Source organism: Phodopus roborovskii, unplaced genomic scaffold, assembly GCF_943737965.1.
Source record: "Phodopus roborovskii unplaced genomic scaffold, PHOROB, whole genome shotgun sequence".
Classification (NCBI taxonomy): Eukaryota; Metazoa; Chordata; class Mammalia; order Rodentia; family Cricetidae; genus Phodopus; species Phodopus roborovskii.
The window spans coordinates 15282522-15309077 of NW_026126434.1; the positions used below are offsets into that span (position 1 = coordinate 15282522).

The window sequence follows — 26556 nt, forward strand, 5'->3', positions numbered from 1 at the left end:
AGGGGACAGAGTGGTGGCTGAACAGTTAAGAGCACAATGCAGAGGACCCTTGTTCAATTCCTAGCATCCATACCAGGAAGCTCATAGCTGATTCTAGCTCCAGGAGATCTGATGCCCTCTTCCGGCTTTTACAGACATCCATATATCCACATGGCAAATACACAGACATGCACACATATATAAATAATAATAATAAATCTTTAAAATATATGGATTAATTGTTGGCTAGAACCGGAGGCAATAGCACTGTAGAGTGTAGACTGGGCTATACTCTATTTTATCTATGTACTTAGCATGTGCAATCCAACTGCTGAAATGAATCAATTCTTTCTTTATTTTTAAAAACATAAACATCCCATTTCATACCCAGAAGGGGCCAGAATGGAGCTTTTCTGGGTCATATATTTGGTGCGAGGCATGGCAGGGGGTGGGGGTAGGGGGTGGGAGTAGGGGGTGTGCTACTTCTCAGTTAACAGCCCTAATCATAACCTGAATTTCTCCAACTCCAGGGGCCATTCCTTCTGACAGAGTAATATTTATAGAAAATGAAATTTGATTTTTTAGTTCTGCCCAACTTTCTCTTTCATATTCAAATATTACATACATTCTCCAACATGTTTACAGAGTTCTCCAAGATTTCTAAATACACACACTAAAGAAGTTCTGAAATATACACATTTTAAAGATGAATCTGTGTGCACCATGCTATCCCCAGATGTTTAACATTCCAAATTTCTCAATAAATGAGGAACACACTAGGAAAGCAAACATGAGCTGACAGTATTTAGTCTAAGTTTCTTTAAATGGTTTAACATGTTCAATGACAGTATTTCATGATCAGCAGCTATTAGGGCATCCTGAAAAGAGGTTTGTGGGATATGATGTGGAGCCGTGCATAAATGTGGTTATTTCAATGATTGTTTGGGGTTTTCTCATAATGTTCTGTGGTAATGAGTCGTCTTCTATCTTCTGAATCCCACATATATATATATATATATATATATATATATATATGTATATACATGAATTTATATACATATACAAATATATGCATGTGAATATATATGTATATATGACAAACTCATGATCCCAGCTTACTGCCATGAGTGCTCATTAGCGAGCATCACAACCCTACATTCAGTTTTGCAAGCTTTGAATCAGTTCCAGAATGCGGGCTACAGCAAATGGCAGCTTGGCCTTTTTGAATTTTCTGATTTTTTTTTTACACTTAAAAAAATGCAGAAAATTCCCCATAACTGCTCCTTTCACACCTTTTATCTCCTTCATAAATCCATAATATTCACTCATTAAATCTCCCAACTTTGCTGTGTTCTTATGTAATGCTTAATTCGCTTCTTCTCTGGTGTTGGCTTGTGAAAATGTCTTTAATTAAAAAAAACCTAAAAGCTCTCTAAATCTGGATGGCAGACTCATTTCCAGGGCATTCAGGCATGTTGTCTAATTTTAAAACCCTGACAGGATACATGTAAATTTATGCAAGTTTCACAAAAGTCACTATTTCCTCCTTGAATTCAAGCTAAAGAAAATGCCCCAAGCCCTTTCCAGAACTGTTTGTTTTACTGGAGAGCTAGATTTTTCTGCCCATTGTGTCGGAGGTGATTATTGTGAAGAATATCCAGTCAGCATCCTGTTGTTCCATTCAGAAGGAAAGAGTTAAGTTCCCCTGATTATTGATCAAACTGACTCAAAGCTAAGGCTTTGGAACACAGGGGGGATGGGCTTGAGGATATTATCATGCAAATTATTTTGGTTGATGGTAATTAAGAAATTATACGTTAAGAAAATGGGTAATTGTTCACATGAGTCATTAACGTGCTTTCATTCTTTGTGAAATGCTTGGACACGCCCTTCCTTTCCAGCTTTAATAAGCAAGGTGGGGGAAATAACACAGTATTTGGAGCCTGGTAGAGCAACATATTAATTGAAAGTTTGCTTAGAAGGGCAGCTCTGTGGAAACTCATGGTTCTCAGTCCTTCTCTACGGACTGGACCATTCTTCACCCAAAGATTGTTTTCAGAAAGCAGGGGTAGCCTTTTTGAGCAGGTGAGGCAGGGTCATTCATAAGTTGGGACTGTCCCCCCACTGAGGGGGTCATTACTGTTGGTCTAATGCTTAGGAATTCTGCATGGCAAAACCACACATTAGGGGACTCAGAACCAGCCCAGCCATGGGCCATTAACCAGTGCCAGCTAATTCTGAGGCTCCCTAGAAACAAATTCAACCTTTGCCAACATTTGCTTTGGAGAGGTCTTAAATCCACAGGAAAGAGTCTAAAAGTGGATGACGGGAGGCTTGAGACAGGCTCCTAGATGATAGGTACACCTTAGAACAAACTCCAGTTAGCTTATAAACTGTCAATCCCTAAAAGAGCACAAATGAAAATTACACTTTTTGTTTTTGAAAGGCAGCCTCAAGTACTGACATGTGATACATAATAATAGTCTTAAACTAGTTCTGACATAATATCTCCGGCAGCCTGATAGCCACAAATGATTGCTTTAGTTAAGAACTAGCCAGAAGCAAAACAGAGCTATGTAAAAGTAGTTTGGGCCATAAATACCTCAACAATATTTTATGTCACTTTGTAAAAAGTTAAAGTTTTATAATAATTAACAATAACAACAACAACCAAGAGAAACCATGCCATATTCTTTACTGTTGTATGGAGATTATGGAGATTGTCCCCAGGCTACCAGTGTGGTAAATTATGCAGGCACCAGAGAAACATTAAGGAGAAATAATAGCAACTTAAACGAAGGCTGATGTAATTCATGATAAACAGTCATTGGAAAATATTACAGTGTTGTCTTTCTTTTTTTTTTGAGTGGGTTTAATCAGAAGAGTGTGACCATAATCTAACATAAACCACTTCCCCTTTCCATTGTGTTAGTAGTTGGAATTCTGGCATTCACCCTAGCTAGCTGCAAGGTTTTTTTATTCACAATAATTACTTGAATCCAGAGTCTCAACACCTCCGGGGACCTTAACAATGTCAATTTGGAATTCTGATTGATGGAGGAGCTTCCAAGACAAAGTCCCAAATCTCTGAGCTGCATGGTTGGTCCAAAAGTGGAGCTGAAACTAGAGGGTGGTATAGCCAGGGTGTTTAAAGAATACATATCTGCAAGCGTAGCGGAAGGCTGCCAATGCTGAAGAATGACTGTATTATCCCTTCTAATAGAACCCAACATGTGGTATCAGCCCAGCACCTGTCCTGATAAGAGAACACCTTGGTCCCAGATTGTTCCGGGTGAACTGTAGGTACAGTAGCTCATGAAGACACCCACACAATAACAACCCAATCTGCCAATTTCATTAATGCTGAGTATCACCAGGTTCAAGGCATGGATCATACTGTGCCATTGTCACAGAGGTGGTTAGGTTTGAAGGTGGATGCAAAGAGGTCACCTGCTGTGTGGAACTCCTGGTTAGGGGCAGGTCTAGGGGAGAAAATAGACAGGAGGCTGTCTCAGATAGGGAGACAGAGCGCTATGGAACTCTCTGGCACTCACCCTGTCTCTGGGAGTGTCTAGGGAAGATGTGATACACAATTATGTCAACAAGGCTTTCAGGCGTCAGGTACATGGGAATGTCTTTAAGTCGAATATTGATTACCTGTGATGAGGAAGGAAGGGGAGGCTAAACGAGAAAGCAGAAAATCTTCCGACTTCTTCCCTCCACTGGCTTCTGTCTCATTCATAAGCTGGCCTTTCCAAGGGCTATTTAGGAGCAACAGAAGCGATTTCATTTTCTTTTTTCTTCCTCTACTTGTCTCTGCCAGCCTTAGGGTGGAGGTGTTAATGAGCTGGAATGAACTCAAAGGCAGGAGGAGAGGCCTTCAAGAAGTTGGGGGCTTCTGTGATCCATAAAGAGGGGCCTCTGTCCCTGATAACCAGACACTAACTCCATCTTCCAAAGACCACTTACAATATCTAATATGTAGCAGAACACACTATTTTGGACACAGAATCTTTTCCTCCCAGTTAAATCTATTTAAATTGTTCCAGAGGTCAAACTATCTGGCCACTCCTTTAAAACTATTTCAAAATAAGATGAATGGCTTTCTCTGACATTTATACTAAGAATATAAAATACTCCTCTTACCACACAAACCTTACTTTCTTTAAATAGCTCATCTTGAACATTATCAGCGCATTTTGCTCCATGTACAAATATTTTGTGTATTACAATGATCAGCAGAATGCAATGCTTGCAAATACTTATTTTTAGATATATGGGAAAAGCAGTTAGCGCTAAAAATAAAGAATGAAGCAAGCACTTATTGGCAATGCCATCGGACAGGCTAATGCCTCTGCCATTGGACTTTTTATTCAGATGCTGTAGAGCTCGGCAAGAAACATTACTTTGAACACACACACACACACACACACACACCAAAATGTTATTTCACAACTGAAAACATCCAATCACTAAAAACAACATCTGGGCGTCATTAATAACTTATTCTTCAGCTGAACTAGGCAATCTGTAGCCTGACTCAGAACTCCGTAGTTTCTATTTTTGAAAGGAGCGTGGCAGGGAGGGGGACAAAGAACTTAACAGCATGCCTTACTTTTGCAAATGTACATGTCCTGGGCAGATTCTTAATTTCTAGAAATGTGTGTGCACATACTAAACAGTGTGTGTACACACAAAAGGCACGGGCTGTTTATGTTTTAATCTCCACTACCTTTGACATGGAGTCCTGTTTTAGTTTTAAGGAACTTTCTACTGTAATATTGAGTTCAGTCTTTCCCCCTCAGAGCCCTGTGTATAATTAGCATACTTTGTAGACTGGTGAGAATCTGACCATGAGCAACATCTGAGAAGCAGTTTCCATCTCAAACTCCCACAAAGCCTTTTGTATGTAGCCTCTTACAAGAACAGGAGTACTGTTCAAATAGTCCAGCTCTGAGATAAAAGAACTAACAATATTACTGCATACAATCCACTGCACTAAAACACCCTAAATATTTATACTAACAGGAGTTGAAAATAGTATCAAGGAAAATGCCAAAATATTTCTTCTGCATGTTATTAGTAACAGTCTCTGGGAAGACAGATGCCAAAATCCAGTGTGGTTCTAATTCACTAAGTCCTGTCACATGGCCTGTCCTAGGCTTGGTGAAATGTCAATAGACTTACTGACTAGGGAAAATTGACTCTGAGATAATCTATACTTACAGTGTTTTTCTTTAAATGCCTCTAACACATCACTTTGCAGATACTGAATTTCAATGACAAGATGCACATTTTTTTTTCATTGCCTTTAGAGTCAGTGATGCAGCAACCCATAGATTTTATCCTCCTATTTGGTAGTGCTTTGCATTGTATCAGCCAGATGGTGCATGTAACAATGATGCCTCTACAAGAAGAGGTGTTAGGATTGATGAACTATAGTACGTCATTGGCATTTATTTATTTTTTCCCATTGTGGAACAGGGAGTAAATACTTTCAGTGGCATGGGCCATGCTAAGTCTGCCATCATTTCACAAAAGACACAAGTGCTCAAGTGTGGTCATGTCCCAACATGAAATTGCAGCAGACTGGACCAGACTATCAGTGAGAGTTTATCTTCCCTATACTGACCCACAGCACACAGGGTGGGGATCTCAGTGAAAAGAAGACGTCCTGTCATCCCACCAGCTTCCCAATCTAACATCTCACCTCCGGTGGGTGCTCAACTGATGTTGGACCAGGAGAGGTGAAAGATCATGTTTGAAGTCACAAGCAAAGGGACACAGGTGTATTTGAAGAACACCTCTGGCTTCCCTATAAGAGAACACTTCTTTCTACTATTGCACAAAACTCCCAGATAAAATGGGTGTAAGTCAGATTCTTGAACTATTTAATTAATTAGAATGGTTAGCGAATACTAAAAAGAATAGCATAGCATGAATTCCAGCATCCAGTTAATCATCATGTTGGATGATGATTTCCTTCAACAGCACTGTCTCTTTGGTTCTCTCTAAGGCTGCTGGGAGAATCAATGGAGGTAATGACCACAGTAGGTGCTCAATAAAAGTTAGATAAGATTGGCTTCACTAAGCTTTGAATTAATTTAACATACACCATTCCATAGGCAGACAACACACAAACTATATTAAGCATATAACTCAGTTCCTGACACGTGTTACACTCTCAAGAAAAGGTATGAGCTTATATCATTTCATATGAACCACCCTACCTAATAACATTGAAATTTTATGGGGAATTATTAGAAGTGTCTGTGTTTAACCAATATCATGTACGTGTGTGAAGACAGAGAATTACCTGGAAGGCCTACTCATCCAGGAATTATCAACTTAGGTTTCACACTCTCCTTCAGTTCTTAAAAGTACATCCAGAATGGTCTACATTTGCTCACTGTACTAATTTTTGCTAATAATATTGTTCAAAGCCATTATTGTAATAATTACATTTGCATGCACATTTTTTATGAGATGACTCCAAGCTTCTATCAGACTCTCAAAGTGAGGTTCCTCAAAACCACTAAAAAATAACATCCAGTATTTTCATTCTCAACATGGAGACCCAGAACAGTGAGTGGATTTTATTAGGCTCCTTGCTGGGTATGTTCACATTAAGAACCTAGAGAAGTGCGATGTCTGGTTTATTGTGATTTTTTCCATAGTTTTTCCATAATTACAAACAGTTTATAGCTCTCCGTGCTCATGGGTCTGCTTGTGTACTCAGGTGAAACCATTGACTGGAACTTTGTGCTGAACTTGTAGCTGTAGAAGCTCTTACAGCTCCTTCTACCACATTCTACCCAATGTTTGCTTTCACCAAAACTGCACCTCCATATGCTGCCCCACCCCCTTGCTGGACTACAGGCCAATTAGAAAGAAGGTAATGACTCTGTCACCTCCCTTCTCTGTTTCCTTTATGAAGGACTTCAGCTCTAGACATTTCTACAACACTGTCTGAATGTTAAGTGGGCAGAGAATGTGATTAAAATATTGGTCACAGAGGGGATGTAGACTTGTACAGTTGTTATGGGAAACACGTGGGAGGTTCCTCAAAAAGTTAAAAATAGAAATGTCATGTGGTTCATCAATCCCATTACAATCCAAGGAAAATAAAATCATTATATTGAAGACAAACCTACACTCCTAGCTCCACTGTTACATTACATACAATACAAAAGCAATACCTGTCAATGCCAATCAACTGGTGAATGATAATAAGAATGTGGTATGTGTACACAGACACATGGGAATACTACTGGGTTTAAAAAAAACTGAGAAAATCTTCTCATTTGCAACAATATGGATGAGCTTGGAAGATATTATGCTAAGTGAAATATAAGCCTGGTGCAGAAACATAGATATAGAGTGTTATCACTTGTTGGTGGACTCTACCAAAATTATATGAAGAAATACAGGATAGAGTGATGGTTACCAAGGAAAGTGTAGGGAGGCTGGGCACTATGGGTCAACACATACAGAAATACAATCAGATAGGAAGAAGAAGTTCAAAAGATCTACTATAGACACACTGACTACAAAGACTATATTATATTTTTAAAACTTGATGAAAGTAAATATTATGCCTTCATCATGAAAAATTAAGTGTGCAAGGAAATGCATATGTTAATTTGCCTTAGCCCTTTCATAATGCATAGTTTTAAAACAGTTCATTGCTCACAACAAATACATTGTAAATGTATTACATTTGACAGATAAAATATTTTTGTACCAAGCTATTACCCATTCAAACTTGAGAGATCAGAGGCAGTCTCTCAGGGATCACAGCACTAATGGGTTCTCTAGCACAACAGTTTTCAACCTGTGGGTTGTGAGTCTTTTGGGGGTCAAATGACACTTGTGGAGGGGTCACCTAAGTAAGACCTTTGAAAAACACAGATATTTACATTGTGGTTCATAACCATAGCAAAATTATAGTTATTAAACAGCAATGGAAATAATTTTGTGATGGGGGTGTCATCATAACCCGAGGAGCTGTATTAAAGGGTTGCAGCATTAGGAAGGTTGAGAGCCACTGCCATAGGAGGTATGTCCCTTTGCCTGCAATCACTTTCTTGTTCCAGGCTACAGCCATACAAATCCATAGCTGAGTAGCTGGTATCTATGCCTTTGCTTACAGGGAAAATAATCCTGGCAATAGAGATCCTTATGATTTCTCCCAAGAAAACCATCTCAATGTTGATATTTTTTATGCTTAAAGATGTTCACGACAGTATTAAATGCACATAACACATCATAATACTACCAAACCCACAGAGGAAGAGATCTAAACTTCAAGTAGAAAGATCACGTAAACTTTGATAAACTTACTTTATGCAATATTGAACGCTCATTAAAAACGATGTTCACAAAATGTTTAACATGGGGACTGTTTATTTTCTACTAAGGAAAATTTAAAGACAGCAAAATTGCATACAGGATGTCAGGATGTTCTCAAGTTATTGCAAATGCTTCAAAAAAAATGACTAGATAGAAATGGTAGCATCTGTAAGGCCATTGATGATGTTTTAGAAGTGGAATTGAGACATCCATGAGATTGTTGATGACATAAAGGCAAGAGAACAGAAACTTTGAGGCCTCCCGGATGACCCAGAATCCAGCCTGACCACCACCTACCTTTTATTAGCTGGTTTTTTCCCACTTCAAAGTGCTTAATGGGAGTTTCCTTGGAGTGAAGATGCATGAAAGGACTTAGTGTAGGGCCCAGCATATAGTGCATGCTCACTGAAGACTGGCAATTATTATTGTTATCATGCTAGTATTTTTCATAATAGAAACAATTTTCCATAATGAGAAAAATATTTTGAAAAGTATATAAGCCGTTTCCTTCTGTTTTCCTCATTAAATTATTATGCAATGGAGATGAGAGAAGAAGTGGAGAATTCTGGTTAGCTCTATATGATATCGTCACTGTATTGACCAGGCATTTCCTCATGTGGGCTAAAGTCTGATATGGTGGCTCATATTTATAATCCCAGCACTGAAGCTAGTCTTGGTGCTATAGGAACACCCTGTCAAAACAGATAAGAGCACACTCTGGGGGTAGGCAAATTACAGGGTTTCTAAACATCCTTGCAAATGAACTATCCTCAGTGAAAGACATTGATCAACTTCTGAAGAACACTTCTGGATTTGGAAAAGGTGAATAAATATTGAGGAAAAAACAAAAAACAAAAACAAAAAAACCCTGTTCTCTTTGAGCTAACACTTTCCCTTGAGAATTCAGTGTACCATAAGCAAAAGTTGAAAGGGGGGAGCAATAAACACTTGACTTATCTAAGAAAGAAAGTAAGCACGATGGCAGGCTGAAACCTTCTGGACTCCAATAGTGGTTCTCCATCATTTCAACTAACACATCATTACAAACACAAAATGGCTTGATTCTTACCCCAAGAAGGACCTTAGAGTCCAATGAAAAGCACATGTAAGGCTAATAATTTTAGTAATAGGCCAAATGTTTAGAGGGGGTTCCAAGGAGATGGTTCTGGGAGCGGGTAAAGATGCTTACTACCAACCTCAGTTTGATTCCAGAACCTACATGGTACAAGGAGAGGAAAGATTCTTTAAGTTGTCCTCGAACCTTGGCACTTTGGGTGGGGACATGTGTATGCCTTCCCATGAGTAAGTACTTAGTGTCTTTTTTTTTAAATGATAAGGAGAGGGGGCTGGAAAACACTGTGTTTGATCCTCAGCTCTTAAGTATGAATCCAGGAATAATGGCATGCATTAATAATCCTAGAGCCAGGGAGTTAGAGACAGGTGGAGTCATGGGGTTCGCTAGTCAATCCAGCCTAATCTGAGATGCCTATGGCCCAGGAAGAGGTCCTGTCTCTATAAGTAAGCTTGGTAGCTCCCGAGGACCTCTGGCCTCTACATGGGTGTGCACACATGTGTGTGGGTGTGTATCCATAGTCACACTTGCTCACACTCTCATAGGCACAGACACAGAGGTGCATCTGCACACATGTACACACAGGTACACATTAAAATTAAAAAAAAAAAAGAAAAGAAAAGGAAAGAAAATACTGGGTGAGTGCTGAGTAACAAGGCAGGGACATAGAGTACAATGTTAAAAATGATTACTCTGAAGTCATTTTTCCAGCCTGGAATTGGCCCTTTTGAAGAGCCAGTACACCAAGAGAGCCTTCAATTAACCCGGCATCCTCCCTCCTTCCCTTTCTTAGAGATCTGAGGAAGGAGCCAATTTAATAAGAAGCAAATCACATTTTATTGTGAAAGGCCTCTGTGAGGCCTTAACCACAGTGAAGTTTCTGAGAGGACAGAGGAGCACATGCTTTTTTTCGGGGGAAGATGGCATCTAGGAGAATAAGTTTGCTTGTGGGAGATGCTCTTAGTTGCAACTGAAAGCTAAAAGCAGTAGAGGAAGCAAACTCTTTGCATTATAAGTCTAGGGCCTTTTCCAGTTCTTTCTCCTCAATGGCTTTCTACATGAGTCCTTCAAGATCCTGCTAGAGCTCTTCTTCCCTGGGTGGCTTCACCAGTACCAGGACCCCCTTTCAGGCATCTGCTAACCCTAACATAATCACTTGCATTTTCTCAGTAGAATGTCCTGCAGGGGTTGCTACCTGGTCCAGAGTTACCACTTACCACACCTTGCTCATGTCATCTCCTTTGGCACTCAAAGTAAGAGACTCTCAGCTAATGGGAGATGTCATTCTGTAAATATGTTTCTCTTATTGGTTAATGAATAAAGTACTGTTGGAAAATAGGAAGGCAAGATAGGCAGGACTAGGAGACAAGGAGGATTCTGGGAGATGTAGTAAGGAAAGTCAAGATGTAGGGACTTGAGAGAAGTCCGGACCCTCTCTCCGGTAAGATAAGACCATGAGGAAACACTTAGATAGATAGACATGGATTAATATTTAAGACAGAGCTAGCCAATAAGAAATGCTAGTAACTGGCCAACAGCTTTATATTAAATACAGCATCTCTTTTAGTTTTTTGGGGTTGGCACGGCTGTGGGACCAGGCAGGCAGGAAAACTGCTTGTAATACTCAGCTCCTCTTGTTCTATAACCAAAGTGTGTCAGCATGTATTTGTGTGTACAATTGCTTGTGTTTGCGTGTTGAGAGTTGGAGGCCTGTGCAGGAACTTGTGCTTTAAGGGTGCAAAGGCAAGTCTATGTGCTGGATGAGAATGGTCAACAAAGCTTCTTCGGTATATCTATGGCCCTGTGAGAATGGTTCAGCCCCTCTGAGGCCACTCAGAGGCAGCTAAGAGACTCAATAAGTGATATTTTCAGTGGGCCATTGCTGTATATCTTAACTGATATCCCAACAATGCCCAGAGTTCTGCCTTGAACACAGTTGGTGCTCAGAGAGAGAATGGATGAGTACCCAGGACCATGAAAATGCCGTGGTCTGTTCCTGCCCATCTCACAGGTTCTTTAGTCCTCCAAGTTGACCACTGGACAGCAGCAAAGGTCATCAGAGAGGAAGCAGTTAGGGAGGGTGTTTCCATGCACCTTCTAAAAGGGGTACAAACCTAGATGAGGGAGTTGAGGCTCAATGTAGCCACCGACAAGAAGATTCCCCAAATAGGCAAGCCCAAGTGGTCTCTGTGCCAAGAGCTCGGCGACTCTGCCTCCTTCAAAAAACACATTGCCAAATCATGGCAAGCTAAATTTAATTTTAAAAAGGGGGGAATAATTTATGTGCTACAGGAATAAAGAAATAATAGAAGGAGAAAGCTTGCACACATTTCACTTTGTGAAATTATGCCTATAATTTTTTCATTAAAGGAGGGTGCCAAGTTGGAAAAGTCAAGGCACTCTAAGCAGAAAATGACAGAGAGGTGTATGGGGCAAACCCTGTTAGCCTGGCTGCCTGGATCTCCAGCCCAGGGAATATGGGCTCTTTCTTACTCTCTGCCTCCTTCAGTCTCCAAACTGCAAACAGCTCAAGCTCTTAAAAGGCCCTCATACAGCTGCTTCTCAGCAGGGAGTTGTGAGGGCCTCAAGCAGGGGAAGGAAAAGACTGGGTGATGTGTTGCCAAGACCAGAGAACAGCATGGGCTGAGCAGGGACAGAGGGGTCCCAGAGAGGAGAGGATGGCAGCTCACATCAGGGCTTCTTGATTCCAAACCAGTGCTTTTCAGATATTGAATCTTCTAGATTTCTTTTCTAACGATTCCCACATATATCAATCTCTTCACTCAAAGCCCTTGGACACTACTGGAAATCCTTTGTCTAGGAAGATGACGGTCAGCTATCTGTTTCCAGTTGACATACTCTTTCTAAGCAGAGTGAAGGGGAAAGATCACACCACAGGCTTGGAGTCAAGCAATCTAGGTTCGAATCCTGGTTTACGCACATGCTGGGTGTTTAACATTGCTTGCTCTACTCTGATATCTTTAGTCACAGCGTGGGGAAGAGTGGTGGCCAAAGTGCATGTGTATCCATTCCCTCATTTCACCAGGGTTTATTACGTGCCTATGGTATGCAACTACTCTCTCAGTCCCTGAACACACAGCTGTGAACAAGACAGAAAATGTGTTGTTTACATGACCAAGGGCTTATAGTAGCATGTGTGGGGAGTGGGAAGACAGACGGTAAACCCGTAAATAAACAATTACAGGAGTTAATTTCAGATAATGATGAGTTGTGGGACGATAATAACATGTTGGATGATGGGACTTAGCTGGACTTGTGGAAGGGGGATGGCCAGATACTGTCTCTCAGGGGAGGAGACAGTAGGGCAGAGGTCTGAATGATCAGGGAAGAGATCCACAATGCCTGGGGGAACACATTCCAAAGGGACAGCCAAGCAAGTATTTCTGGCTACAACAGATGCTGAATGACTTTTAGTACCAACTCATACCTCATCTTCCCAAGTAGTTGCCACAGCTGTAAAGCAATTTTGTGGGTGTTTTCATTGTGACTCTAGTGTGTAGCTGTGGTTGTATTGGGTGATGTAAGAGGTAAAAGCTTCTAATAACAATGGGGAGTTTGGTAATACTTGTCCATCTTCACAGCAATCTAGGGAGGTCTGCTCCTGCGAGGTGTGGTCCATAACTATCTTATGTCTTGTCATTCTCCTGTGCATGCGCTACAAGGTGAGCAATTTGAGATCCAGGGAAATTCTGTCTTGATTGTTTGCCAGAACCAGAACCGTGTTTGGCAAAATAATAATGATGACAACAAGAAGTGAGGAGTAGACACTGATTGGGTGGATGCTATCCTGCTGTATGTCACTTACTGAATCTACGAGCTGAGTGTCTCTAAATGGTCTCAGCTACAAGAGAAGGGCTTAAAACCAATTTCCCCTGGCAGGATACAAGGAAGTGCATCAGGGAGCATCTCCACGTATCAGAAAGGTTTTTGTTGTTGCCCTTTGCTTGTTTCAAGATTTATTTATTAGGGGTGGAGTGGGGAAGTGATTTTGAGCATGTTTCAGAGGACCTGAATTTGATTCCCATGTCAGGGAGACCTGAGAACACTTGTACACATATGCACACACCCCACACAGACACAAACTATACACATGATTAAAATAAAATAAAAATTTAAAAAGTAAAGATTTAACTTTTTAATTTTATGTGTATGTATGTTTTGTTCAAATGTGTGCAGGTACACCACATGAATGTCATGGAGGTCAGAAAAAGGGCATTGGGTCCCCTGGAACGAATAAGCTGCCATGTGGGTGCTGGGAACTGAACCTCGATCTTCTGCAAACGCAGCCAGTGCTCTTAACCACTGAGCTATCTCACCAGCCCCCTCAAGAAGAATTTTAAATAGAGCAAAGATACTGAATCTCATTCTAACATCTTTATTTTTCACTAAGATACTGTCTATTACTATTTTTTCAGTGGCTGGTTCTCGTGTGTGTGTGTGTGTGTGTGTGTGTGTGTGTGTGTGTGTGTGTGAGAGAGAGAGAGAGAGAGAGAGAGAGAGAGAGAGAGAGAGAGAGAGAGAGAGAGAGTATAATTAACAAGGTATCCTGTATCCCAAGCTGGCTTCAAAATGCTACATAGCCAAAGATGATCTTGAACTCCTAATCCTCAGGTCTCTACCATCCAAGTGCTAGAATTAGAGACATGCATCACCACTCCCAGACTAGGTGGCACCGGAAACTGAACTCAGAGTTTCATAAATGCTAGTCAAGTATTCTACCAACCAAACTGCATACTAAACAGTTATTATTTTTTTTCATTAAAAAGATCTGGTTACAGTGGGGAATATATGGATCTTGATTTTGTAATGGAGATGCAGTTATTTTCTGGATAAAATGCTAGGTCAAGGGTTAGTCAACTCTTTTTTCTGGGGTAAAGGTGAAGGTATCACACCTAAGAGTTCAACAGAGGTTAGTTACTCAGTGAATCCCCTCAGCTACAAAAGGCATCCAAGTTATTTTAAAATAGCCTTTCAAGTTCTCCCAAAAGCAAAAAACAAACAAACAAAAAACAAAAACAAAAAAACCAAAAGAAAAACAAAACAAACAAACAAACACCCCAAAACAAAACAAACAAACAAACAAACAAACAAACCCCCCCCAAAAACACTAAACCTCAACATTCCTTAGACCATGTCTCTAAATTAATTCCTAGTAGCAACATGCAATTTCTTTCCCTAAAGCTCTAAGCAAGCTGAGATCCAGGCTCCCAGCGCCTCTGAACAAGATGGCCTCCCTTGAAGCCCCTCTTCTACTCGAAGCACATGAGGCAGAAGCCATATGTTAACTGTATGTGGAACACATCAGATGTACCTCTACCTACAGACTACATGGGTTTGAATCACTTTGGTACATCAGAACCCAAATATTCTTTTGTTTCTAGCTTGACAGCATAGGGCACTGAAGTGACTTGCTTAGACTCTACTCTACAGAGAAGCAGACTCTAGGAAGCTTCCAGGGGACACAGGGAGATTTCTGCAGGCCAAGGTCTTCTGCACAAACAGTGACATGCATGAAGCCTAGCTCTTTTCATACTCACTTTCAAAAAAAGACCAATAACTTCTTCATTTTCCTTTGGGAGATCGGTGACCACCACAGACAGTGAAATCTCAAATGCGGACAGGCACCAGGGGCAAAGACATTTGATCATCAGAAGCCACTGTGACCATGAATGCCACTTTGGTAAGGAAAAAAAAAATAAACAGAATCTACTCACAGATTTCTATGATCCTTGACCAACTGCCTTCCCTTCATTTCCAGCAAGACACGTGATGTTTCAAGGGGAAGAGGCAGCAAACATCTGTCTGTTATGCTTTATTAATGATCTCGTATGTTTTGAATTTCCTTTCATTAAAAACTCAAGGTTTTGTCCCCTCTCCTGTTGAGGCTTTCCCTTTGCTTTTACTTCTTTTGTCTATAATGTCATCATTTCAACTAACAGGAAATGGGAAAGGGCAAAGTTCAATGCAAACTCAGAAGAGTTTAAAATGCACTATGATGTGTGGACAGGGATTCCCTTAGGATTCACAAACACCATAATTTCCTACGAATACACACTGAGACCTAAGACTTCAATAGAAGCATGTTGGTTTCACATGTGTGAAGTGTTGACAAACCAAATCCAACAGAGGCACACACAGTGGAACAGAATACAGCCTTATACTGATCCTCATTCCAACACTCTTGTCTCATACCAAGGTATTTATCTACTGTTTCTCAATGACCCGTTCTTTCCTGGTGTGTGTGTGTGTGTGTGTGTGTGTGTGTGTGTGTGTGTGTGTGTGTAAGTGACAGGACTGACTTACTCTGAACCTGACAAGATGGCTGTGATTGCCTGATTTTACAGATGGGACAAAAAAGGGGCTGTACGGTATTTGCCTGAGAGAATCAGATGGTTGAGCCTGGATTTGCACTTGATCTCTTTGCACGTGAGGTTAGCACTCTTTTTGACTACATTTTGCACACCCCCAGTGGAATGTATAAAAACAGCCAAGTTCTTCTCCCTGTAGACCAGAGTGCATGGTGTCTATGCAAGGACCAAATACCTAATGACAACCCATCTCATCTCTTTGCTTTGTATGTGGCTGACCAAAGTCATACATCACTCTGCCCTGTTCTCTTGTCAACAAACACACAAACACCCCGAGTGCCAAAAAAAAAAGTGTGACTTCTGCTTCCTATGTCTCTGCAATGCAAACACACAGACACACACACACACACACACACACACACACACACACACAGAGAACCACATCTAAAGACATCCAATTCTACTCTATTTCAAAAGACTTGGTGTTTACAGAAATGGCGATACCTTTACACCTCTCTGATGGGAGCTGCTGGTGTCTTAAAGTTCTCCGTTCCTCTGCTGCACTCTGTGTGTCTCTGTTTGAATTTAGTTTGTCAACACTTCACACATATGAAATCAATTGGCATGATATTACTGTAAACACTGTGCCTTACAAAGTGGTGGACCTTTTACGGTTCTAACTGCAAAGAACAGACAAAATGTTTGTGGGTGTGGTTTTCCTTTCTAGCACACATCATATAAATGCTAGAGAGCATTTTACAAAACAGAAATCATTACATAACCAGGTAAGAGAAGGAAGTGGAGCTGTTGAGAAAATGTCCAGGTTGGGAGATTGCTACAGGACAGTGGGAACAAGAAATATGCTTGTGGCCAAGATTTTTACGAAGAAAACAAAATGCCATTCATGTCACGCTCCCATCGTTGTTATTAAAATCTCATTTCCTAATTGCATGTGCCATACAATGAATTTTCATAATGCTTCAATGGGGGAGTCCAATGTGTTAGTTCTTTTTTTAAATAGTCAATTATCTTGTGCTAAGAAAGCACACTGCCAGCAGAGTAGTGTGACTGACAAGATAGAGAATATGGGCAGGATGGGGGGGGGGGGAAGGCTGAAGCTCTTCAATGGCTCACCATTAATATAATTCAATTTATGCTCAAGTCATAGGTTTAGACATTACACAGCACTGTAAGCAAGGAAGGGACTTGCATAATACAGTGAAGAAAGCAGATGGCATGTTATCAAAACCCTTCAAGCCTAAAATAACCTTCCCAAGTAAGGAGGATAGTTAATTAAAACCAGGATATATTTACTCGATTCTGAATATCTCAATGTAAATAAAAATCAAAAGACACTACGGTAATGTTGGATTAAATGATGAAATTTCATCTATTTTATTTTTCTTTAATAGTTTCTAATCAAACTTTTCATTACGCAGCTTCATAAAATTCCACAGAGAATTTATTTATAGGGACTGGTTGTAGATTTAAAAGGCTTAGTTTTATTGTTCAATTAAAGCTGTTATTCAGTGGACAGCATTCAAATAGCAGTGAGGGGGCAACGCTGCTTGGCGGTGGGGAAGGCTGTGCCACAAAGAGAAGATTCATTTTAGAGATGTATTTTGGTTGTGCAGGTAGCCATGTTGGTGGGTCCCAGAGAAAATGTGGGCTCATCTCTGTCCAAAAGAGCTCATTCCTGTTTCAAAGCCTCTGGCTGGCTTCTTCCCAGTTTGGCTACCCTAGGGTTGACTAGGAGCAGCACGACTTAAGAGAGAGCAATGGTAGACCCTAGCCAATAGAGACTTGGGGACTGAATTGTCAACAATATACATTTTTTTTTCTAACAGGTTTCTAAAACACAGAACTCCATCTTTTAAAACCAGAAAAGGAAGGGCTAGGAAGGTGGCTCAGTTGGTAGATGTGCAGCAAACTGAGATGCACCTAGCGTAGTGGACTGTGCTTGTAAGCCCAGTCCTGGGGAAGCAGAGATAGGACAGTCTCTGGAGATTACCTCCCAAATCACCTAACTTACTGGGGTATATTCCACACCAGTGAGAGCCTCTGTCTCAAACAAAAAGGTGGCAGGTGTTTCAGAAATGACACCCAACGTTGTCTGCTGGCTTCTGTATGTGTCCACATGCATGTACCCACACACATAGAAAAAAAAAGCAGACTGAGGCCTAATGCTATTGCAAGGCTTTTCTTGACATCTCATTCTGACTACTGTCTCGGGCATCCACTCCTACCCACCCCAACCACTGCTGAATCTCTACTCCCATTGCTTTAGGTGTCAGCCATCATCAATTTTCTTGTAACACAATTAGGCTTCCAGGTGTGTTAATCCTGTCTTCCCTGTTTAGATTCTTAATCCTCAAAACAAAGAAGGACCAGATTTTATTTCTTTTTTGTGTATCCGTTCTGTCTGTTGCTCGTGTCATAGGAGAAAGCAATGTATCAATATAGCAAATATCAGTCAGAGAAAATCAGTTACTCTCCTTTGGAGAAGAAACAAGAAGGGATTTAATGGCTATTTGGAATTCCTTGTGTCAATGGTGTAGTTGTTCAATGCTATAAATTCTTTGCCATCAGCTCCACAATTCATCCACCTGGTGATATGGCTAATAAAATCTGATTTTTATAGCTTAGGCATACTGTTACCTAAATTATATTTGACCAATTACTGAAGTCATTGAATGTGTGACAGAGTATATGTTGCATAGAAGACTCATCTGTGGGCCCCATCACTCTGGGTTATGTGACAGAAGTTCTTCAATCATCAGGCAGTTCTCAGTATTAGGAACATTTGCTTAAAGCTAGTCACTAATTAAATTTATGTTCTACCAATTGTTGGTTAGATAAACCCGACACCATGTCTTTAACAAATGTTTTAACTCATGCCAGTTTATCATATTACCAGTTTAGGGGGGATGTTAAAAAGTAGTTGTCTGGAAGTTTAGATGTGTACCTGAGGAGGTGGGGGACACATATGGGTGAAGGTGCTCAAATGGAATCAAGATAAGCCTCATGGCTTATGTGATAGCATGAGCTGCTGTCAAAAGAGTAAACCTTCTGAGGCTCAAACTAACAATCTGGCCATGTGCTCATCATTTGAACTTGACTTCTAGAAGCTCTTCAAGAACCTTTCTTCCAAAAGTAGTTTTCTACTTTCAGAGGCTGGAGAAGAAAGACGGAATTAATAAGAGGTATGCCAAAAGAAAGTTCAGGGGCATATTCACATGGAGATGCTCATGTTTGTAAGAACATTTAAAATTCTTTTAGGAATGCTCCAGCAACCACACTGATCATTATTGGTTAGGAATGTCTATTTTTCCAACTCTAGACAGAACAACTTTGAAACTCAATGACTAATAATTCCTAAATTAGCCAAAAAGGTTAAGACATTTCTTTCATTATATTACATTAATAAAGACTAACTCTGAATACTTTTAAGTAGGGGAAAACATTCTCTCAGCTTTATTCAGTGTTAGGAATTTAGAGACTCTTTGGTCAGCTAGTAGGACACAGGACTTGGGAGCAAGGAATGTGAGTGAATTTTTTTCTCAAGTAATGAAGAAGGTAGATCTGTAAATGCTCATCTGAAAGGAAAAGGGCATTTAATAATTGTATTGGATACATTGATCTGCTCTAATGAAAAGGCTATTTGACTATTAAAAATATGACAATATTTACTTCTGTGTAGAAGGAAAATCTAACCAGCATGTACACACCTACATACGCACACACCCACTCTTATATAGATGCTGCTGCCTTTGGACTCCAGTGAGCTTAGATCTTGTTGTCCCCCTTCCCCTGTCTCCTTTTTGGTCTCCTTGGACCATCAGATTCCATTCTTTTACCATAGATTCTCTTCGGTTCACACATCTACTTACAAAGTCCTTTATAGTGGCCTAAGAGCTCCCAAAGGCACACAGTGTCAAATTAGAGAGGCCACTGTAGACTTGCAAAACCATGTAGAGCTATCTTAGAGCTAATTGGGACAATCTGGATTTGAATATTCTGCAAATGAGGTATCCCTGGGGACAATGTAAGCCAACAGGATCAGGGAAGGCGTCAGCTTGAAGAAAGTCTATGTATATATTTTCAAGGCCAAGTCTCAACCTCTTTTCTTCCTTGGTCCTCCTGATGAATTGAACAGGGTACCATCATACTATCTATGAAGGTGATTCCAAGACAAGTTAGGGTATTTATACCCCAGTCTGTATAGCAACACCCAGTCAATGGTGAACCAAGGATATGATGCAATTTCTCCACCAAATGGATATAGAAGGCAAAATATAAGATGGCAGAGTCTTAGCTTGCTTTCACTGACAGTGCACATTGCAAGGATTCCAAAGGTGAGATATGGTGTCTGACAGCCCTCTGTTCAGAAGACATGTGACTAGTCAGCTAGGCCAGGGTTAGGCATATGTATGAAAATTTAAAGCACAAAGTGCATCTACAATTTGTGTGTGTGTGTGTGAGAGAGAGAGAGAGAGAGCGAGAGCGAGAGAGACTATCATCTAACATTCCATCTATTAATCTTTCATCTCTGTCTATCTTCCAATATTGAATAGTTATAATTGTGTATTCTTATGGTACCTTATAAAACTAGAAAATTTAAAAACTGGTAATTAAATAACCAAAGTCCTCTAATGGAGAATATAAAAGTGTTCAATCTCAAAGTCCACCTTCAAGGTCCACCAAGTACCTTCCAAATATATCAAGGAACACAAGATAATCATCTTTCACCTGTAGTAAACAGTGGCTACCAGGAACATAAGAACTCCTTGTGTTGCAGTTATAAGGGGACTGGATGGAGCCCTGCTTCCCAGCACCCCTCACGTCACGAACTGAAAATGGCTACTCACATGAACAAGTCTCAAGTAGAGGAAAAGACACTCACCAAACTCGTCGCATATACTCTCGTTTTCTATGAGAGTTGGGTGATCAAAGGTGTCCCGACAGTACAGGATCTGGGGGTTCCTGCTGACCATTGCGATGCCCCCCAGGGCTAATGCAAACTGGTCTGTGAGGATGGAAGATGGCTTATCTTGGATCCGTTTAAGCATGGACCGGTATCGACAGTACTGAGGGTAGCTGAGAACAATCACATTGGTTTCTTCCTCATCTTCCCCTAGACAGAAAAGAAAACATGTCCATTACCCTCATCCCACCAACAAAGAGAACATTCACAGCCGTGACAACTTCCACAGTCATTTTTGTCTTCCTCAGCAAAGCCTTCCTCTTTACCATGGTCTGGCAATGCCAGAATCTTCCACATTCCCCCTTCACAACTGAGCTACCAACCCTCAAAGCCTGAGGCCACCTCTGAGTATAACCACATTGTAGCCCCATGGTCATACATATTAACTAAGTAATGCTTGAGTTATTTGAGGGCAATCAAACAAACAAACAAAACTCCTTCCAGAGATTTCAATATTTTTTTAGCCATTGGTGTCACCATGATAGGGAAACTTTGATGAGTTTCTTTACAATTATTGCTTGGTTTAGATTGATTACACATTGTGTGTGTATCTGTGTGTGTGTGTGTGTGTGTGTGTGTTCACACCCATGCACACATGGTTGGACACTAGAAAATCTTCCATAGATCTAAGGAGTAATGCCACCTGTTCTGGGGCTCAACAAATATCTTGTGTTCTCCTTATGGGCCTGGAAAAATGCTGTACTTCCCACCTTTGGGAGTCCAGGAGGCCCTGGATCTGTTTTTGGCCAATGAAAGGTGATATAAGCAGTGGCTGCTTTAGAGCCAGTATGTCTCGGACCACAGTGTTTTAAATGATCATGCTGCCTGGTGCTAAACCATTATGTTTTGTGAATAGTTGCAAAATCCAGAATCAACATGGACAAATCCTCCCTTTATCTTATGCTTAAGAAGTGTCAAATATCCCTTTTGGTAATCTGTTACCTGCAACCACACCAAACAGAATTTGGGTTTCTTGACCCACACCCACAGCATACTGGTCAGCAGATTCCAGATTTGTCACTTGTATGTCCAATGGGAAAACACTATTTGGAGCTCTTACTGTACTTCAGAGAACTGCATGAAGCAGTTGTTAAGGATACTGACTTTATTGTGGCCATCTGGTAACCAGTGGGAGATGAATTGGAATAGAGTGTAATGATGGAACACAACCAGGACTAATGCAAGGTGTACACGTGACCTTTGCAGAGAGGAGGCTCACTCACAGATGTAGCTCTAATTACAATCACTTAGCTCTTCAGGCTGGAGACTTCTCCATGAATGGAGATGCTCAGCTGCTTTTAGCATGTTGTGTTCAAATGGTTTACACTTCTTAGACTCCTGCCTGCTTTGTGGGCAGACACTTCAGCAGCTGGCACACTTAGAAGGCAGTGTGTTTATATTGAGAGGAGTATACCAATGGAAACTAGTCCTGAGACACAGATAGGTGGGCCATGACAACAAGGTGAGATTCTTACAGTAGACCAATATACTAAGTTCAAACTCTTCATTTATAGATGTATTTGTTACAGATAAGTTAAAGCCTGAGAAATTATAAGTCACCAGACACTACCAGAAGCCCCCAGGGTCTGTGTGCTATTCCAAGGAGTGACCTCCATTTGCCATTGGTACCAAATCCTATTTTCATCTCTACACCTTATTTGTTAAAGACATGAATTCGAGAGGGTTGGTGACTTGGGAGATGCCTCTTGCGTCTAGGGTCAATCAATGCCACAATTCCCCTACCCCTCATTCACACGATTTCTTTGAGTACTTTTGTTGTTGTTGTTTGGTTTTTGAGACAGCATTTCTTTTTCATATAGTTCCAGCTGTCCTGGAACACGTGTTGTAGACCAGTCTGGCCTCGAACTCACAGAGATCCACCTATCTCTGCCTCCCCTGCCTGAGATTAAAGGCTTTTTCATGATTCTTCCCTCTTTCTGATTCTCTGTTTGGGATAGAGTCATCTCTCTGAAAGCTCCTATGCTGAAACACAGTCTCCTTTTGCTCTCTGTACCTCATCCTAGCTTCCAATACCTACTCTGCCCTCCTCACAGTTTCCGACTCCTTGTAGTTATTGGAAGAGCACAAGCATTCAGTTTATTCCTACTTCACAAATGATGTACTAAGGATGCCCACCATGTCTGGGAACAGGGTTGCTCAGAGTTGTCTTGGGAATGCTGTCCAAAATCTCACGGGGTGCCTGAAAAAGGTTGGATTCAGGGTACCACCCAAAATGACTGACTCAGATTTTCTAAGATGGGAATACAGCAATTTATATTTTTAACAAGCGCTCGGCCTCTTTCTTGAGCTCTACACTTCCAAGCAAGCAATTCCAAGTCTGAATATTTTTTCTTTTTACACATAAACTTACAGTGAGTTACTTAGTTTGGGTTTTAAAATACATGTATTTAAAGCACAGTTGTATTATAGGTAATAACTAAAAGATTTATATTTACATGCTACATATGTATTTATGACTTATACATAATATATGCTATGTATTTAAAATGTATATTATACATGTTACCATACTTTATTATAATGTAGTACATTGTGTATGACATATGTTGTTATAGTCACATTATATGGTACCAACATAGAACATACATAACACACATGCATATATATTAATATGTATAGTACCACACACACACACACACACACACACACACACACACACACACACACACACTCTTCTCCAATCTACAGTGCTTGGAAAAATATCTGGGATTAAGTTCTTCTGCCTCTGTTTCTTTTTTGTAATTGTTGGTAGATATCACAGAAGACACCAAATTAAAACAAGGTAACACACAAGACTGTGACCAAAACCACAAAGAACCAGGCACAGCGAGAGCTCTAACACTGTTTCCAGTACTGAAAGAAAAATATTACCATTTAGAAAATTCTTGAAATAATGAAACTTTTATTCCTCATGAAGACCCTATAAATGTTACAATTTGTGAATATTTCCCAAGATAGGGGTGAAAAAACTGGAGTTGCCACCCAAGTGACTAGGCAGGGGTATCCATGACATTGGAGGTGATGGGAAGAGGCTATCACCTAACCTTTTAATCTTTAAACTCTTGTTTGAATAACTTTGCATTATGACAAAATGCATCAAGTTATTAGCAGTAACTGATTTATAGTACTAGGGTGAATAGTAAGCTTTGGTCGGGTAAAACCCAGGACTTCTTTTTCCCAGGGAAGTGATAACTTCATCTTCCTATGTGCCAGAATTACTTCACTCTGGTTAATAATTCCATTTGGTTAATTATTCCAAGTATATGACTTGAGGGCCTGTAAACATTTAAACTCTCATTGTGATTTTCATGTAGCAACTTTCTACTCATGAGATGGAAGCCAGTATCTTATATTTGCCAGCCTAATACTCTTGTCCCCCATTCTCTCTCTCATTAAAATCTTTCTACACCAAGAGGTCAAAGGCACAACTGGGGGTCTGGTCTAATGTGGCAACCCTTGGTAAAGCCAAAACAAAAATTCTGCTAACTCTGTTGCTTATGGACAGAACCACCCATTTGGACCAGAATTTTGTCATTGTTTGGATGTAGGCAAATTTCCAGCCTTGTAATTAGACATTCCCAGGGGGATTGCGTTTCATATTTATAAAACCAGAGAAAGCCCAAGAGAATATCCTACCCTTGTAGAAGTTAATAGAGACTGCTAGGTAGGAGAGAGGAGGCAGAGTGAAAAGGAGAGACACGAAGAGCATATAAAATATTAAGGAAGGGAGACTTCACAAGAGCTTGCAGATCTTAAATTCTATGATCCCCTAACTGCTTCTTAAGCCTACACATTAAATCAGCTTCCTTCTGACACAGCCATAAGAATGTTAAACTGCTCAGTAGCTGGCATGTTTTATTTTGCAACAGTACAATAAGAAACAAATAAAGGCAAATAGTCCCTTCAAAAACTCTTACTGAAATCCCAAAGCTAACCCATTCCTCCTTTTTCCTTTCATATACCCATAAATACTCTGATACATGAAGCAAGGCCACCAATAAATGGTATGCCGTCTTCTCCTTTCTGTTTCACAAGAGCTCTAGTAGATAAATCTAAGAATGAACAAAGAATGGATAAATTGCACATTTGTTTAGCAAAAGACAAACAAAGTGTTCCCGGAACAATGATTTTCTTTCAACCACACCCACATCAGAAAAGAAACTAAGTAACTAACCCTACAGAGAATTTTTCTAGAACATTCTAGTTCCTTGGGTTATATGTTCTTTTTATTTGACTTCAGTCAGTAGAAAATGATCAGTAAAAGAAATGCTGGTACTAAAGACTGATATTGTAAACAACAGTTATGATATTCTATTAAAATGTCACCTCACTTCTCAAGTCCTCCCTCCCCACTGAAAATGTGAGCATGCTTATTTTTAAGTGAAATATTCAAAGAGAATAAGAGACCCAAATGACTAAACCTCATTTCAACTTCAATAAAGAGAACCTTGCCTATTAAAAGTTAATACCTAAAGTACACGGCTTGTAATGCTCTACCGAAATGGCTCTAATCCCGTGCTTATATCATAATTACACGTTTTGTTAACCTCTCTCAGTGTCAATTTTTTCACTTATTTATATAGTTTTCAAAGTCCTAAACAGAATTCCACAGAGAAACTGTAATTATAATCCGAGAGTCCACCCTGACTTGTCAAACAGTAACTGTACACCATGGTTCTCATCAAGTGGGGTTGGTGGGGTGGGGGAGGGGAAAGGGGTGGGGGTGGGGTAAGCATTCATTCTGCCAGTTGCTCAAATTGTCTTTGTATAAAGAGATGCGTGAAATGGCAAGCACAATAAATTACTGGGAGTGTTGACTTTCAAATATCCATAATGCTCTCTCTCTCTCTCTCTTTCTCTCTCTTTTTTCTTTTTAAATGGTTAATGGTGGCCAAATGTGCAAGAGGTTGAAAACATTCAGGAGGAGAAATTTGCTTTCATGTCTTACGCAACATTGCAGGAACATAATTTTATCCTTCTGGCAGGGTTTCGGGGGGCTGTTTAGGAAACATCACACTATATGTTTACTGAAAATTGTCATCATCTACTTCTAACATCAGTAAACCTGAAAAAAGAAAGAAAGAAAAGAAACCTTCATAAAACCCTTCACACCAGGACTTTATAGAGCTTGGTGGAAAAAATATGCATGTTCTTTCCTGTCCCTAATTACCTCAGCTGAAAATTCTGCCAAGTATTTCGCCCTTTCGTTCTCTTAATCGTATTAGGGCAAATGCGTCTGGATGCCAACAGAAACAAACATTTAAAGATTTTTCACTTAAAAGACTCCAAATCTGCATGGAGGCTGCATTTGAAACACAACGTCCCTCGTGCTAACAGACAACCCACAGTTTCCTTTCTTCTTCCCCTCCCCAAGCAACTGATGAATTTGAGAGAGTTATAAAACGGACTGTCTACTTTTTGAAACAATGTAAGTAAAATCATGTCAATAGGAAGGGCTCGCCCAGGGATCCGTGCCGCCTTCTGTCACTTCCTTACATCAGCCATTCCTTTCTCAAACCTTTATACTTTTTGCCTGCTCCTAGCAACCAACTGAAAGCCAAGCCTCAACTTTATGTACCTGGCAGACTTCCAGCTCTTAATGCTATTGACAATTACACCGTTTCCATTTAATTGCTGTTCTGTTGTGACACAGAATATTTGTCATAATTAGGCATTTCCTATCTTCTGTCCATTCATCTTTGATTATTACTGAAAATGATTTTTTAAAAAAAAATTCAGAAAACACCAGCACAAAAAAAAAATCTACAGATAAGAGTAGCTACAGCTGTTACTATCATTACCAACATTGTAACATGCAG

General features: G+C 40.2%; 1 protein-coding gene across 4 annotated transcripts in view; it reads right to left on the reverse strand.

The window, feature by feature from the left end:
• The window catches only part of Arid5b (AT-rich interaction domain 5B), a 174757-nt gene that overhangs the window by 69154 nt on the left and 79047 nt on the right, over positions 1-26556 (reverse strand). For all 4 annotated transcript variants that reach the window (XM_051186850.1, XM_051186849.1, XM_051186852.1 and 1 more), the window contains one exon: positions 20636-20866. In XM_051186850.1, the coding sequence (XP_051042807.1) occupies positions 20636-20866 (231 nt within the window). The remainder of the gene's footprint in view (positions 1-20635; positions 20867-26556) is intronic.